This window comes from Myotis nattereri, assembly GCF_964212035.1.
Source record: "Myotis nattereri genome assembly, chromosome: 15".
NCBI classification, from domain to species: Eukaryota; Metazoa; Chordata; class Mammalia; order Chiroptera; family Vespertilionidae; genus Myotis; species Myotis nattereri.
The window spans coordinates 31,007,084-31,022,047 of NC_138090.1; the positions used below are offsets into that span (position 1 = coordinate 31,007,084).

At 45.6% G+C, this 14,964-nt stretch overlaps 1 protein-coding gene across 1 annotated transcript in view; it reads right to left on the minus strand.

The window, feature by feature from the left end:
* RHPN2 (rhophilin Rho GTPase binding protein 2) overlaps positions 1 to 14,964 on the minus strand; it is a 56,607-nt gene that overhangs the window by 12,373 nt on the left and 29,270 nt on the right. The window contains exons 4-10 of the mRNA XM_081107646.1: positions 14,286 to 14,361; positions 7,243 to 7,320; positions 6,764 to 6,888; positions 5,094 to 5,260; positions 2,878 to 3,065; positions 2,318 to 2,474; positions 279 to 398 (exon numbers count right to left, since the gene is read on the minus strand). Coding sequence (XP_080963772.1) covers positions 279 to 398; positions 2,318 to 2,474; positions 2,878 to 3,065; positions 5,094 to 5,260; positions 6,764 to 6,888; positions 7,243 to 7,320; positions 14,286 to 14,361 — 911 coding nt within the window. The remainder of the gene's footprint in view (positions 1 to 278; positions 399 to 2,317; positions 2,475 to 2,877; positions 3,066 to 5,093; positions 5,261 to 6,763; positions 6,889 to 7,242; positions 7,321 to 14,285; positions 14,362 to 14,964) is intronic.

Genomic DNA, 14,964 nt, shown 5'->3' on the forward strand with positions numbered 1-14,964 from the left:
CTACTGTGTCCTTCCACATGAGGGGTGATGAAAGACTGTCAAAGCTCTCCACTGGGGAGGCCCGGGCCCTCGCGGAACCCACGAGAACATAGCTCTGGAAGCCCGCAGAGATGAGAGGGCTACGTCTCACGGTTTCTAAATCCAGAATGGCCACAATGACTCTGGACCTCTGCTCTCCAAGCCTTGCCCTGGGGGCATGTCTGGGGCTGTTTGTGAGCAGGACCAGCTGGGCAACAAATGGGACACAAGGAGGGAGGGAGCGGGAGAGCCATACACACCCAGCTGCCGGCGCTGGTTCGCGTTTTTCAGCGTGGCCAAGGGCGTCAGCCCCTCTGGCATGTGGTCATAGAGCTGGGACAGGCACTTCTCCTGGTGGTCTTCATCTGTACCCGGCTTCACTGTAACAAGAGCCACAGGATGAGTCCCTTCTCGTGGACATGGCTGAGGGCTCTGGAGACGGCGCCACAGACCCACTTAGAGATTTCTCTTCCAACCACATCTTCAGCTTCCTTTCTTCTCCAGTTTTACAAGGCACTTGGGATAATAGGTCTCCTTTCTGCCCTTGAATAAACTCCACAAGTCTGTGCATATGTAGGGCTCATAATTTGGTGTTGAGGTCCCACCCTCAACCCCTCCAACCCACCCACTTCGAGGAACCTCCTATCACAGCCCCGCCTCAAACCTCTGGTGGCCTCTGTGCCTGCACTGTCCCTGGCACATGTCCCCCTCTAACCTCACCAAACAACTCACCACTACACTCAACACTTTTGGCCTCCATCTCAGAGCTCAGGCAGCTGCTCTAGCTGTCCTTTCCTTCTTTGATCAGCTGAAAAAGTCCTAAGAGCTCAAAGTCCATCTCAATGAAAAACTGTCCGTGACTGCACCAAGAAGTCCAACTGCTGCCTCACTGGTGGTCCCTGCTGCAACTACTGAAGCACTGTATTTGCGTTGGTTTACATGACTCACCTGCCTAGCAGACTACATAATGATATTAGCAGTAAGTAGCAGCTAACACATTTAGGGAGCCACCTACATACAAGGCACTATTTAGCTTTACACATGGGCACTGTTTTCACAACAGCCCTGTGAGATAGGTCCCCTTCATATCCTCATTTTAAAGATGAGAAAAATGAGGCACAGAGCAGCTAAGTAACCTGCCCAAGATCACACAGCTAATAAATGGCAGAGCTAAGATATGAACCCAGGGAGTCTGGCTCCAGAGGCTACTCTCTTCATTATGCTGGGGGCTGCCTGGATTAGTACTAATTACAACAACATTCCCACCCGGCCTGAGATCAGAGCCAAAACCGGGGTGAGGAGAATGACGCACTCGCCTCCAGCTGAAAATTGAAGGGGGTGCCAAAATCTCAACAAGTATATAATTGTTTAATACAAGTTTCTAAATATCAAAATCAATGCAAAAAATCCACGTAAATAAACAAAAATCAAAATTTCTTTTTGCTTCAGGCTCGTATTTATTTGTTTGTTTATTTATACTTTCTTTTGGAGAGATAGGAAGGTAGAGAGAGAGAGAAAGAGAGAGACAGAGACAGACAGAGACAGACAGACACCGATCAGCTGCCTCCTGTATGCACCTGATCAGGAATCAAACCTGCAATCTGGTACATGCCCTGACTGGGACACTGCAACCAACTGAGCCACACCAGCCAGGGCACCCCATCTTTATTTAAAATTCTGATCACCTCTGGCTGGCTGGTGTGGCTCAGTTGGAGCACTGCCCAGTACCCTAAAAGTTTGTGGGTTCGATTCCAGGTCAGGGCACATACTAAGTTGCAGGGTCTTTTCCCAGTCAGGATGCATATGGGAGGCAACCAATCGACGTTTCTCTCTCTCCCTCCCTCCCTATCCCTTCTTTTCTTTCTCTAAAATCAATTTTAAGAAATTTATCACCATGGAATTTTTTGCATTAATTTTGATTCATTTAAAATGTCACCTTTAAATTTTATCTTGATTATTGAGTTTTGGGGCATTCCCTTAGATTTTGTGCCTCAGACAAATGCCTCCTATTCCGTGCCCTGGTCCTCACCCTGTTCTAGCTCTCCATAACATCGTCTGCTCCATCCCAGGCAGAATGAACACTCCCCCCTTTCCTCCCACAGCGGAAACATGTAATGCCTAATTGCACCCTGGCCTATGTGACAGCTATTTGGACCAACATGTACTTCCCACCCTCGGTCCCTAAGCAGTGAGCTTCTCCAGGGCACACAGGCAGCCCCTATTCAGCTCATAATCTCCTGGAAGCAGGAAAAACACAACCCTGATCGAAGCCCAGAGCCCCCAGGCCCCCAAGCCTTACACTGGTGGTCGATGAGGAGAGTGGCTACAAAGTAGTGGGCCAGGGCTCCGTAGTGGTGGGCCTTCACACAGGCCACGCTGGCCCAGGAGTAGGGGATGTTCTCCTTCACTGGCGCCTGGCTCATGGCCGTGTGCAGCTGCTGATAGACCTCTCCCACCTGCAACAGAAGCGATGTTGGGAAGGGGGAGCCTGGCACAGGAGCCCTCATGTACCCGGGCTGAAGAAAAAGAGCCCTTTCTTCTATGCAGCAGCCCCTGCCAGAGACCGCTCCAGAATCTGGGAGTGACTCCAAGGATGCTTCATGCTGTCAGTGTCAGAGTTAACAGGGAGATCAGGCAACTGTCATTAAGCTGGTTTTTAGGCCAAGCTGCAGATGGAATCAGTGATCCATATCTGAAACACCAGTACTTGCCAAGAAAATGCAAGCCAGCACTGTGGCCAGGGTGGTGGGCACACTGCCCAGTCATAGGCAAGCTGCCATGGGAAGCCCACTACTTCCACTGAGCCCGCACCAACGCACCCTGCCCACTCTCAAAGTCATAAGAACCAGGAAGGCTTACCTTGGCAGCCTCCTGAGCCACCTTCACCAGCATGAAGAACTCATTCTGGATCCCAGGAAGGCAGATTTTCTCAAACACGATTTCTTGGGCCTGTGCAAGCATCATTTTGACCAGCACACTGAGCATGGCGGGACTCATGTCATAACTCGGTGTGTGAGTAAATGTCTCTTTCAGGTAGTTTAAAACCCCTACAATTGGAAATTTTTTGCACATTAGTTGGGGATCATATTTATTTCACCATGCTGCTCAGAAATATAGAGAATGACAGAAGCAAAAATATAAAAGTGGAAGATCCTGAAGCATCTTAAAAAATCTGATTTTCAATCACCGTTAAGATCCAGCAATTCCACTCCTAGGGAAACACACCACAGAATTGAAAGCAGGGACCTAAACTGGTAGTTGTGCAACAACATTTATGGCAGCATTATTTACAATAGCCAAAAGGCAGAAACTACTTAAATGTCCATTGGTGGATTAATGGATAAACAAAATGTGGCATAAACATGCAATGGAATATTTTTCAGCCTTAGAAAGGAAGGAAATTCTGACACAGGCTACAATATGGAAGAAGACATTATGCTAAGTGAAATAATCATAAAAACACATATTGTATGATTCCACTGAGATGAGTTGTGTGGAATAGACTGGAATTCATACAGACAAAAGTAGAATGATGTTTGCCAGGGATTGGAAGGGAGAGGGAATGTAGAGTTACTGTTTAATAGGAACAGAGTTTCAGTTGGGATGATGAAAATCCCTGGAGATAGATAGTTGTACAGCAATGTGAAAGTACTTAATGCTAATGAACCATACTCTAAAAAATTGTTAAAATGGTAATTTTGTTATGTATCTTTTACCACAGTTTACAAAATGATAGGGGAGCATCTGAGATCTGCTTCCTGGCAATGTCATCAGTTTGGCTCAAATAAACTCATAAAATTCTCTACATACAAAAAAAAAAAAAAAAAAAAAATAGTACTTTCTTCCAAAACATTTACATCTGTATTAAGAAAGGAAACCAGCCCTAACCATTTTGGCTCAGTGGAGAGAGCATCGGCCTGCGGACTGAAGGGTCCCAGGTTCGATTCTGGTCAAGGGCATGTACCTCGGTTGCGGCCACATCCCCAGTGGGGAGTGTGCAGGAGGCAGCTGATTGATGTTTCTCTCTCATCGATGTTTCTAGCTCTCTACCTCTCTCCCTTCCTCTCTGTTAAAAAAAAAATCAATACAATATATTTAAAAAAAAAAAGAAGAAGAAGAAAGGATCAGCCTGGCTCCCGTCCATTCCTGTGTCTCCTGGGATGATTGTGAGAACGTCCAAACCTCACCAGGCATTAGGGGAAGGCAAAGCAGGGGGCAGGAATGACTGAGGGGCTCTCAGGGGACACTCACACTTAACACCTAGGTCATTCAGAAATTCAGGGCTTTTGCCCAGGAAACAGGAAGGATCAGCTCAGCCCATTCCAATGGAAGTTTTCAAGCTGTAGCCCTCGGCTTACGTTTTTTATGCTTTAGAAAATTAACTGTCACAACATAAACAGACATCAACCTGGAGCTAGAATAAAATCTCTACCATGAATCCCATCTGACTGGTTCCTCTGGTTTTACCACAAAGCACAGACCGCTTTATAGAAAGATGGCAACTGCGGCAGGCTGTCTGCTCCCCTCTGGGTTCCAGAGTATGCCCGACACAGGCCCTGCTAGAGGGGACTCTTGGACACCACCTTGAGCCCACTCACTGCACCAGGTCTCTGACCCTGGTCCTCTACAGGTTGGTAATGAGTGACACTTGACAAAGGGCCAAGAAGAGCAACCTTAGGTGGGCAGGCTTCATAGAATTGGCAAAATATAAAGGCATAAGTAGTAATAGGCACCAATGAGGCACACATGATTTTTTTTAAAAGCCTATGTTTTCACTACTCGGAAAAACTTACTCTGTTCTTCAGTACAGTGTTCACAGGAACACTTCATTCACTGCCATCCTTAGGGCTACTCATTTGGAAAGGATTAATCGTTAACCATAGGATTCCCTGTGCACATGAGCCATAACCCAGACCCAGACGGAGTCAACAGGGTGTAAAACATTAAGTAACTCCCTTGGTGGGAAATTGCAGCAGTGCTGGAAACTGGCCTGGCCTTTTCAGGCTCGTGAGACCTGGGAAGGACCCACAGGCCCACTTCAGTTGAGGTACCCAGCAGCCCTCTCGGAGACGCACCTGCGGCTTTCTGAAACGCATCCATTGCCCACTCCAGCCCAGCTTGCGCCTGCCGATTACACCGGGTCCCAATCTGTGTGTAGAGGGCTCCAACGTTAAACAGAATGCTGGCTTTCTCCAGTAACAAGTTCTGCTGGCTGACTGGAACCCCGGTCAGGGAGTCATACCTATTTAAAAGAAATGTGTTGTGAGAATAGTTTACTTGGCTAGTTAACGCCATTTGGGGGTAAAAAATGGACAAAACGTATTTCTTGAATAAATTCAAAAATGCACATGCAATGAGGCCTTCATTTCCAAACAAGATGATGGGCCTGATCATACTGAAGATGCACAATAGCACACAAAAATAAGGTTTCACAACCAAGATGCCCTTCAATAGGTGAATGGATAAACAAGCTGTGGTACATCCATACAGTGAAATATTATTCAGCGCTAAAAAGAAAAAAGCTATCCAGCCATGAAAGACATGCAGGAAGTTTAGATGCATATTGCTAAGTGAAAGAAGCCAATCAGAAACGGCTACATACTGTATGACTCCAACTACATGACATTCTGGAAAAGGCAAAACAATGGAGACAGAAAGAATCAGTGGTTGCCAGAGTTTCAGAGGGGAGAAGGGGAGGGGCGAATAGGTGGAGCACAAAAACTTTTTAGGGCAGTAAAAGGACTCTGCATACTGTAATAGTAGATACTTCTCACTATACATTTATCCAAATCCATACAGAATGTACAGTCCCAAGAGTGAACCCTAATGTCAACTCTGGACTCTGGGTGACACTGTGCCAACTGTAGTAAGTCAACGTACTGCTCTGGGGGGGGATGTTGATGTTGGGGGAGGGTGTGCTGTGTGGGGGCAGGAGGTATATGGGAAATCTCTGTACCTTCCCTTCAATTTTGCTGTGACCCCAAAACTGTTCTAAAATACATATTTAAAAAAGATAAGGCTTCTCCTAAATGAAATACAGCAATTACAAACCCCTCATACTTCTTGCTAAAGTCTAAAAGATTTAGGATTCGTTTTAAAGTCCACACATCAACCAGCAGGCAGACAGGGAGCTTCTCCTTAATTCAAGACTGAGGCGAAACCACCTTTAGCTCCTTCTCCGGAGCAGGCAGCTAACAGCATCTTTACACAGTCACCTGCCTTTCCTTTCCAAGAGCAGGCATCCCGTGGGCCTGCTGTGGGTTCATTTAACCCTCACCGTCGGGACTTAGTCTCCTCTCACCCCCACTCAGAACAGGCACAGCAGCTGTAAAGTATTTCAGCAGCACTAATCTTAAATATTCAGCTTTGTTTTCTATTTGATCGATTTCTGTTTGCACCCTTGTCGTTGGGACAAACCTGATTCCCAGCCCCACCTCATCTGGGACAAGAATCTTGCTCCTTGTTAGTTCCACCTCAGAGCCCAGTGGTTCCCTAGGATAAAATGAGCAGGAAGAAATGCCTCTTCTCCTCGGCTCACTTGTTCTGAGAAGCAAAAGGCAAACTCTGTGGCAGCCTTCTCCCCTTGGGTCCCCTTCGCAAATAAACACGTTTATCTACGCGTCCTGTATCAAGGGGACAATTAGAGAGAGGGGCCCACAGTGCACAGGAGCCTCTGTGGTGCCCAGGCTCCAAGCAGGGACTGAGTGGGGCAGCCCCAGCCCCAGCCCCAGCCCCAGGCACCTACCATGTAAACAAGATCCCCATCTGCCGGGTGGGCGGGAAGAACCGGCTCTCAACAAAGCCCAACTGGAGGAAATAACTCATCAGCAGCTCAACACCGGCCTCATCCCGGCTGGGCGTCCTACAAGCCTGAAAGGAAAGAAGCGGCACCTGGGGGTGAGGGGGACACACAGGCTGGAAGGGGCTCACACTCGCTGTTTCTGTGGAGCTTGGCCCTGCTATTGGTATCATGAACTCTAGGAGGGGTGGAAGGGCTGGGATGAACTCAGGAGTGCCAGAATCGAGCCCCAGCCATGCCAGTGGGCAGGCCTCTTCCCTTCTGTGGCCTATGTGACAAGTAGACAGATGATTCTAACAGCCCCTCCCGATCACCTCCAACCATCTGCAATTCTGTAAGATTTCAAATGCAATAGGGAGAATATTCTGAAGACTCAACAAGCTCCAGCAGCCACCCTCCCCTCCCTGCTGCATACAGAAACATACTTGTCTCAGATCCATAAGATCTGCTATTTCATCTTCATATAGGTAGCTATCTTCACTGTAGTGTTCCAGAATAAAATCCTGTAAGATAAAATGGAAATAAGGTGTGATTCAAAACCATAAAAAGGTAAAAGAGTAACGTCTAATGTGCTCACTTGAAAAATACGTGAAGCCCTAGCTGGTTTGGCTCAGTGGAGAGAGTGCTGCCCTGCCTGCAGACTGAAGGATCCTGGGTTTGATGCTGGTCAAGGGCACATGCCTGGGTTGCAGGCTGGATCCCCAGTGGGGACCGTGTAGGAGGCAGCCAATCAATGGTTTTCTCATCATTGATGTTTCTATCTCTCTCCCCCTCTCCCTTTCTCTCTGAAATCAATAAAAATATATTTAAAAAAATACATGTAGAATACAAAGAAACCTATGGGAGCTTGGATACTACCATGATTTTCTGAGTGGTAGGGTTTATTTTCTTAATTGTATTTATGTGTATTTTAAAATTTTGCTTTTGTTGTTTCAATAAAAAGGAAAGCTGAAATTATTATTTCTAAAAATGTCTTTGCAACACAGGTAAGTGACCTGTACATTAAATGATTCTGGTAAACCTCGCAGATATTCAGGAGCTCAGACCTGCATCCTCTGGGCTCCCAGGGTCTTCCTGGAAAAGGAACCTTGTATCTAGGGGATCCTACCCTCAGGGCCTGCGATGTGAGTGACAGCAGCTCTGGCACGTCCACAAATGAAGCCCCCCAGCGAGACTTCCTACTGGGCCCACTGCCCAGTGCCTGACAAGCACTCTGTGAGCCCACTCAGGCACAGGGCACTACTGATGCGCACGGGCCTATGCCAGGCACGTTCACAGTGCCTGGGCTGCATCAGTGAACAAAACAAAGATCCTGCCCAGCGGAGCTTATATTCTCTCAGGAGCACAGACAATAAGTAACAGGCACAACAAATATGTAAATCACATGGTATATTAGAAGATGGCAAGTTTTACAGGGGAGAAAACAAGAGCAGTATAGGGGGGTGGAGAACACATTCTTGCAAACATCCTCTGTGAGCACTGGCGCTCCCTGGCTGCAGGAAAGGTGGGGAGAGATTGTGCAATCATGTTTCCCAAGTGTCTATGAGGATCCTCTTTACACACTTTCTACAATAATGATGTAATTAAGCAGGTAACTATTAAACTTTAGTGAAGGACATTAGCTATGTCAGTCTTTCATTCAATTCATAAAGTCATTTTTTAAAAATAATTTTTCATTGATTTCAGAGAGGAAGGGAGAGGGAGAGAGATAGAAACATCAATGATGAGAATCATTGATTGGCTGCCTCCTGCATGCCCCACACTGAGGACTGAGTCTGCAACCCGGGTATGTGCCCTGACCAAGAATCGAACCGTGACCTCCTGGTTCACAGATCAATGTTCAATCACCAAGCCACGCTGGTTGGGTTAATTCATAAAATCATTTAAATAAGACAGATGTTGTTTCTGCCCCCAAAACTTGCTGTTTGTTGATAGCAACAATTAGAAATATATTCATGGATGAAAATGTGCAACACTGTAAGGTGCATTTTTGTCCAAATTAGATTTGACTCCGATTCTAATGAATTTCAATTAAAACCCAAAAATACCATTTTTGCAAAACTTGACAAAGTATGAAAGTAAAAACGTGGAAGAAAAGCTAAGAACGTTTTGAAAAGCATAATAATAACGGAAGCTGGCTCTCTTTACAAAGTGTTGAAACATACAGGGGTTAAACAGTGAGAAATGATCAATGATACCAGATATGGATCTGAAACAGGCTGAAGCGAATTCGAGAATCAGGTATATAACTAAAGCAAGAATTCTAGGAAGTGGGGAAGGCTGAAGCATCCAACAGATTCAGGGAGGAAGGAGTGGCACACACAAATGGTGTGACGGCTATGAGTTTAAGGAAAGAGCTGTTACAGTGGTGTGGATGGTGTGGGAGCCCCAGGGCCATTAGAACCCCAGAGCTAAAGGGCCAAGGGGGAGAAGGAGCTTTGAAACCCGGAGAGGTGGCTACCTGAGGTGGGTTCTGAATGGCCACCATGACCTTCCCTATGGGAATGCAAACGGGGCCGGCGAGGGTTGGCCCACGCACCAAAGGGTCACAGGTTCGACTCCCAGTCAAGGACGTGTAACTGGGTTGCAGATTCGACCCCCAGGGTCAGGGTGTGTTCAAGAGGCAATCAATTGATGTGTCTCTCTCACATCTAAGTTTCTCTCACACTCTCTCTTTTCCTCCCCCTCCCTCTCTCCCTTCCACTCTCTCTAAAAGTCAATGGAAAAAATATCCTTGGGTGAGGATTAACAACAATAACAACAACAAAGGAAGCCAGTTGAGGGAGCTGGGAATAAATGCCAACTTCCCTCTCTTCCCATCCTCTCATCTCCTGCTGGTGCCCCTCCCCCTTGGCCACACCCAATAAAAAAACCACAGAGTAGGAGCTAGTCGCTGTCTCCCTGGCACAGAGCAGGATGGAAGAGGGTAGGGTGGTGGGGGTGGAGGGAAGGAGGAAAACAGACATCACCCAGCACCACAGATGGAGTCTTTATACATAGTGCATGGGAAACTGGCTGCCTGTTTGGTGAAAATAAAACGTTAAAGCCTTACACCACACATTTTCACCAAAACAAATTCCAGACAGATTAAAGATTTGATGTTAAAAAATTTTAAACAAAGCAGTAAGAGAAACAATAGCAAAATATTTATGACATCTTGGCATAGAGAGAATGCCTTTCTAGAGATGTCAGCAAGGCAGATTGTAAAGAGAAGAACTGATAACTTTAACAATATAAAACCTGTATGAAGAAAAACACAGTGTTTTTTTAAACTGGTTATTGCTTATATAACAAAAGTTAAAGGAAAGAATGTACTGAGAGAAATATTAGCAGTATATAACACCAAGAGTTACTATCTTGCACATGTTAAAAACAAAACAAAACTGTTTTATGTAATAAGAGCAACACTATGGCAAGCAAAGGACAATAACAGTCATTTTGAAAAAGAGAAATGCAAGGGGCATATAAACATACACAAAAATGTATTCAACTCTATTTCTGATCAAAGAATTGCAAACTGTAATAAGGTATCACTTTTGCCTTGATTTCACAAAAATCAAAAAGATAGTTTTTTAAAAATCCACATGATGAATGATACTGAGGGTAGCAGTTCCACACTGTAAGGAATGTAAGCAGGACCATTTCAGGTGGGAAGTCACATAACAGAATATGTATCTTTGACCTACCAGATTCACATCCAGAAATTCATCCAATGGGAATATTCAGCGAAGTGTGCAAAGAAGCTAACAGAGAACTGCTGATGGAAGCTGCCGAAAGCAGGAAATTAACAGCTATCTTGTTTAGCACAAGGAGACACCACACTAAGCCCTCACGGAAGGGAGGAGTCACACGTCCTCAGGAGGGAGGCCCCTGATCAGAGGAAGAGCCCAGGAGTCCAAAGATTAAATGCTGAGCAAGTTATTGGGGAGAGGTAGTGGGTTTTGCAGGATCTCCACACGTCCTGATATTTTCTGAATGTTTTAGAATAGTGTTTTTAATTAGAAAAATAAATAAAGCTCTATTTAAAAGCAAAAACAACAACTTGAATTGTCAGGTAAGAGAATGTAGTTTGATGGTGCTTTATAAAAAATTATTTTTATTGATTTCAGAGAGGAAGGGAGAGATAGAAACATCAATGATGAGAGAGAATCATTGACTGGCTGTGTCCTGCATGCCCCCTAATGGGGATCTGCCTGAAATCCGGGCATGTGCCCTGACGGGAATGGAACCATGACCTCCTGGTTCATAGGTTAACACTCAACCATAGGTCAAGCGAGCCACACTGGTCAGACATGATGGTGTGTTTTTTTTTGGTGCTTTTTTAAAATATTTTTTTAAATATATTTTATTGATTTTTTCACAGAGAGGAAGGGAGAGAGACAGAGAGCCAGAAACATCGATGAGAGAGAAACATCGATCAGCTGCCCCCTGCACATCTCCCACTGGGGATGTGCCCGCAACCCAGGCACATGCCCCCGACCAGAATCGAACCCGGGACCCCTCAGTCCGCAGGCCGACGCTCTATCCACTGAGCCAAACCGGTTTCGGCATGATGGTGCTTTTTAATGAGACCATTTTAAAGCCTATTTATTTAAAATAAAACCAAATCACATTGTGAGGCTTTACTAACCTTTAAACGTCACACAGACACATCTGACAGATTTAAAGACAATCTGAATGGCCCTAATGAAGTCAGGCAAACTATTTCTGTAGCACCTGTCTGTTACTCAGAAGCACAAATGTGGAAGGGAGAAAACAGAATGTCCCCAAACGTTCTCATTTTTGTCTAACTGACATTTGTAGAGTCCCTTTTAGGCTAAAATGACATGGTTGGGAGCCTCAGCTGAATAGTAGCTGGCCACAGCACGTGATTTTTTTCACTGGCTTTAATGTGGAATTCAGCACGTGACATGTTTGAATCCTTACAGATGCCCATAAAATTCCCAAGTTTCTCCAAGACTCTCCCTTTAAAATGCCTACACTCTTGCAGCTCTAGCATCAAGTAACAAATTAAATCTTAAGAAAATTAACCTACAAAAGCAACTGAAGACATTTCCACAGACAGACAGTCTGAGTGTCAGGCCTGTGATAGTGTCACATCTAAAAGTTCAAGTAGCCTGTGAAAGGCTGGCACAAAACTGTTTCCTAGATTGTTTTCTACCCAGATAATCCAATCTCTGGTGATCTTGGGCCCTACAAGACCACCAATGTCCTTCTCAAACCCAAAATGAACCCCACACTCCCAGGGACCTGCACCAGGATTAAACAAGGCTGCAGGCAAAAAGGCCCTGGGTGAAGAGGCTTATGTCAAGTGAGTCAAGTCTCTGCTCCAGAAGGGAAGTCAAGTGCAGAAGCTTTCAAAGCATTAACTGATTGCTTTTATTATTATTTTTTTATATGGTAAAACAACTAGTCCTTAATTATATTTCATAAATCAAAGTCCAAACTAAAGTCACATCTATATATATAAAAGGCTAATATGCAAAGTGTCCCCTCAGGAGTTCGATCGGGAGACCAGGAACTGATTGCTTTTAAAAGGACAAATGCTGCCGAAACCGGTTTGGCTCAGTGGATAGAGCGTCAGCCTGCGGACTGAAAGGTCCCAGGTTCGATTCCGGTCAAGGGCATGTACCTGGGTTGCGGGCACATCCCCAGTGGGAGGTGTGCAGGAGGCAGCTGATCGATGTTTCTCTCTCGTCGATGTTTCTGACTCTCTATCTCTCTCCCTTTCTCTCTGTAAAAAATCAATAAAATATATAAAAAAAAAAAAAAAAAAAGGACAAATGCTACAGTGCCCCAAATACCATATGATACTTTATTCTTTCCTAAACTAAAATTAGTCCAGAATGAGTCACGGGGATTACTATGAAAAGAAACTTAATTCTTTGAAGCACTTTTTCATGATGCTGGGATTAATTCCTATATACCAGGCCTGTGCTGGAAAGCTCAGAGACGGGCACTACCTCCCACCCCATCTCCACTTCCTCCTCCTAACTGGAAGTCTGAGGGGATTTGTTAAAACTCAGACTAATGGAGCTGGGAGAGGAGAAACAGGAGGGCATTCCAGGTTTCAGGAGGCTCTCCTGGCCCCAGCCTGGAGGCGAGGCATTTCCTGCTGCCTCCAATCAGGGCACTTTTCTCACTTCCCACCTGAACCCAGCAGGCAGGGCCTTTGACACACCAGCATCCAGCTCGGTGACAGGCACAGGTGGGCCTACAGGTATCATCTGCCTGCCAGAGACACACACAGTCAAAAGGAAGTCACATACTGTTCAATTGTAAGAGGCGAATTGTATGGTATATAATTTATATCTCAATAAAGCAATTATTTTTTAAAAAAGGAAGAAGAAAGGACAAAGAAAGAAAAAGAGGGGTGAGGGGGAGGAGACCAGATCCCCAGAAATTGGATGGGGGAAAAACAACAACCATAAACTCTAGTTATTCACGTATGTATTTAAGGACAGTGGAAACCAACATCTTTGATTTACTTTGAAATGCATCAAAAAATAAGATGAGCCTGGTTAGTGTGGCTCAGTGGTTGAGCGTCAATCTGTGAACCAGGAGGTCACGGTTCAATTCGGATCGGGGCATATAAGCAGGTTGCAGGCTCGGTCCCCAGTGTGGGGCATGCAGGAGGTGGCCAATCAGTGATTCTTTCTCATCATTGATGTTTCTTTTTTCTCTCTCCCTCTCCCTTCCTCTCTGAAATCAATAAAAAATATATTTTAAAAAAGGAGTTGGTATACAGACACAAGGATGCAGAGATGGATAAATCTGTGAGAAAGTAACTATAATAAAATGTTCATGATAGAATCTAGGTAGTGAATATACAGGAGTCCACTGTAAAATTCTTTCATCTTTCCTGTAAGTTTGGAAATTTTCACAAAATGTTTAGGGAAAATATGTAGCTATTTTTCCAAAAATATGGCCTATATCAGTTACAAAATTTAAGAAAAAAAATACTAAAATAGGATATAATTTTTTAATTCTAAAGCATGTCCACCACAGACCCTCTTTTTTAAAAAAAATAAATCTTTATTGTTGAAAGTATTACATATGTCCCCCAATTTCCCCCTTGGCCTCTTCTAGCGTGCCCCCGCCCCTTGCCCCAGGTCTTCAGCACCCTACTGTCTGTGTCCATGGGTGATGCATATATGCATACAAGGCACCACAGACACGCTTTGACTTGGCCTCAGAGTGACTAAAGAATGCCAGAAGACTGCACTAAGTTCTCTGTGCAGCCACGGGGCTCGGGCTCACCCTGCAGAGACCAATGGACGCTTGGCCCATTGAGCCTAAGGCCACTTGCTGGGATACTAAATTTTTATATCAGAGACTCCAATCAGAGTACTTCTCCCACTTCCCACCTGAACCCAGCAGGCAGGGCCAGTGACACACCAGCATCCAGCTCAGTGACATAGGCTTTTAAGAAAAAAGTGATTCCAGCTCCCATTGCTTTGAGATTTACCTTGAGAACGACTGAAAAGTCAACATCCTTGGTTTCCTTCAGGCCAAGTGGAATCAGCGGGATTGTAAACGTCTCCCTAGAAGAAGCACAGCACCTTGGTTTATGAATATCCCTATACTGGCCACTCTGTACCTACAGCCTCCCCAGTAGCCAGCTCAGGTCCCCACCACCCCCTCCTCACATCAACCCCAAACACCAGTTCATTTTCCATAAAGAAGACTCTGGACACATCCCTGTCCTGGTCTCAGCCTAACACACAAGGGCCTACCACCAGCTCAATCAGTTTATCCCTCCAATCTCAGCCCTTCCTCCAGTAACTTTGCTGAGAACCTACCATGTGCCAGGACCTGCGCCTGGGTCCCACCTCGCCTGCAGCCCTCATCCCTGGGCTCTCAGTTGCCTCCTCCTTGGGGTGTATCTCTCTAGGTGTCTCATCACCTGCATGAGGAAGGCCTTGAGGGCAGATGCCCCATCGGACAACTAAGTGCTCCTAGCTCCCAGCCCAGGGTCAGGCCCTGGCTAGCTACTTCCCCTCCACCTCCTCCTCCAGCAAGTGACTACTTGGTTACCCCATAGGTTACCCTGGGAGTGCACCCTGAGCCTAGTTCTTAGGGGCAGGGCCAACAGGAAGTGAACCTGGCTCAGGCTGTGTTCTGCAAACAGGGATTTAGCTCCCTGA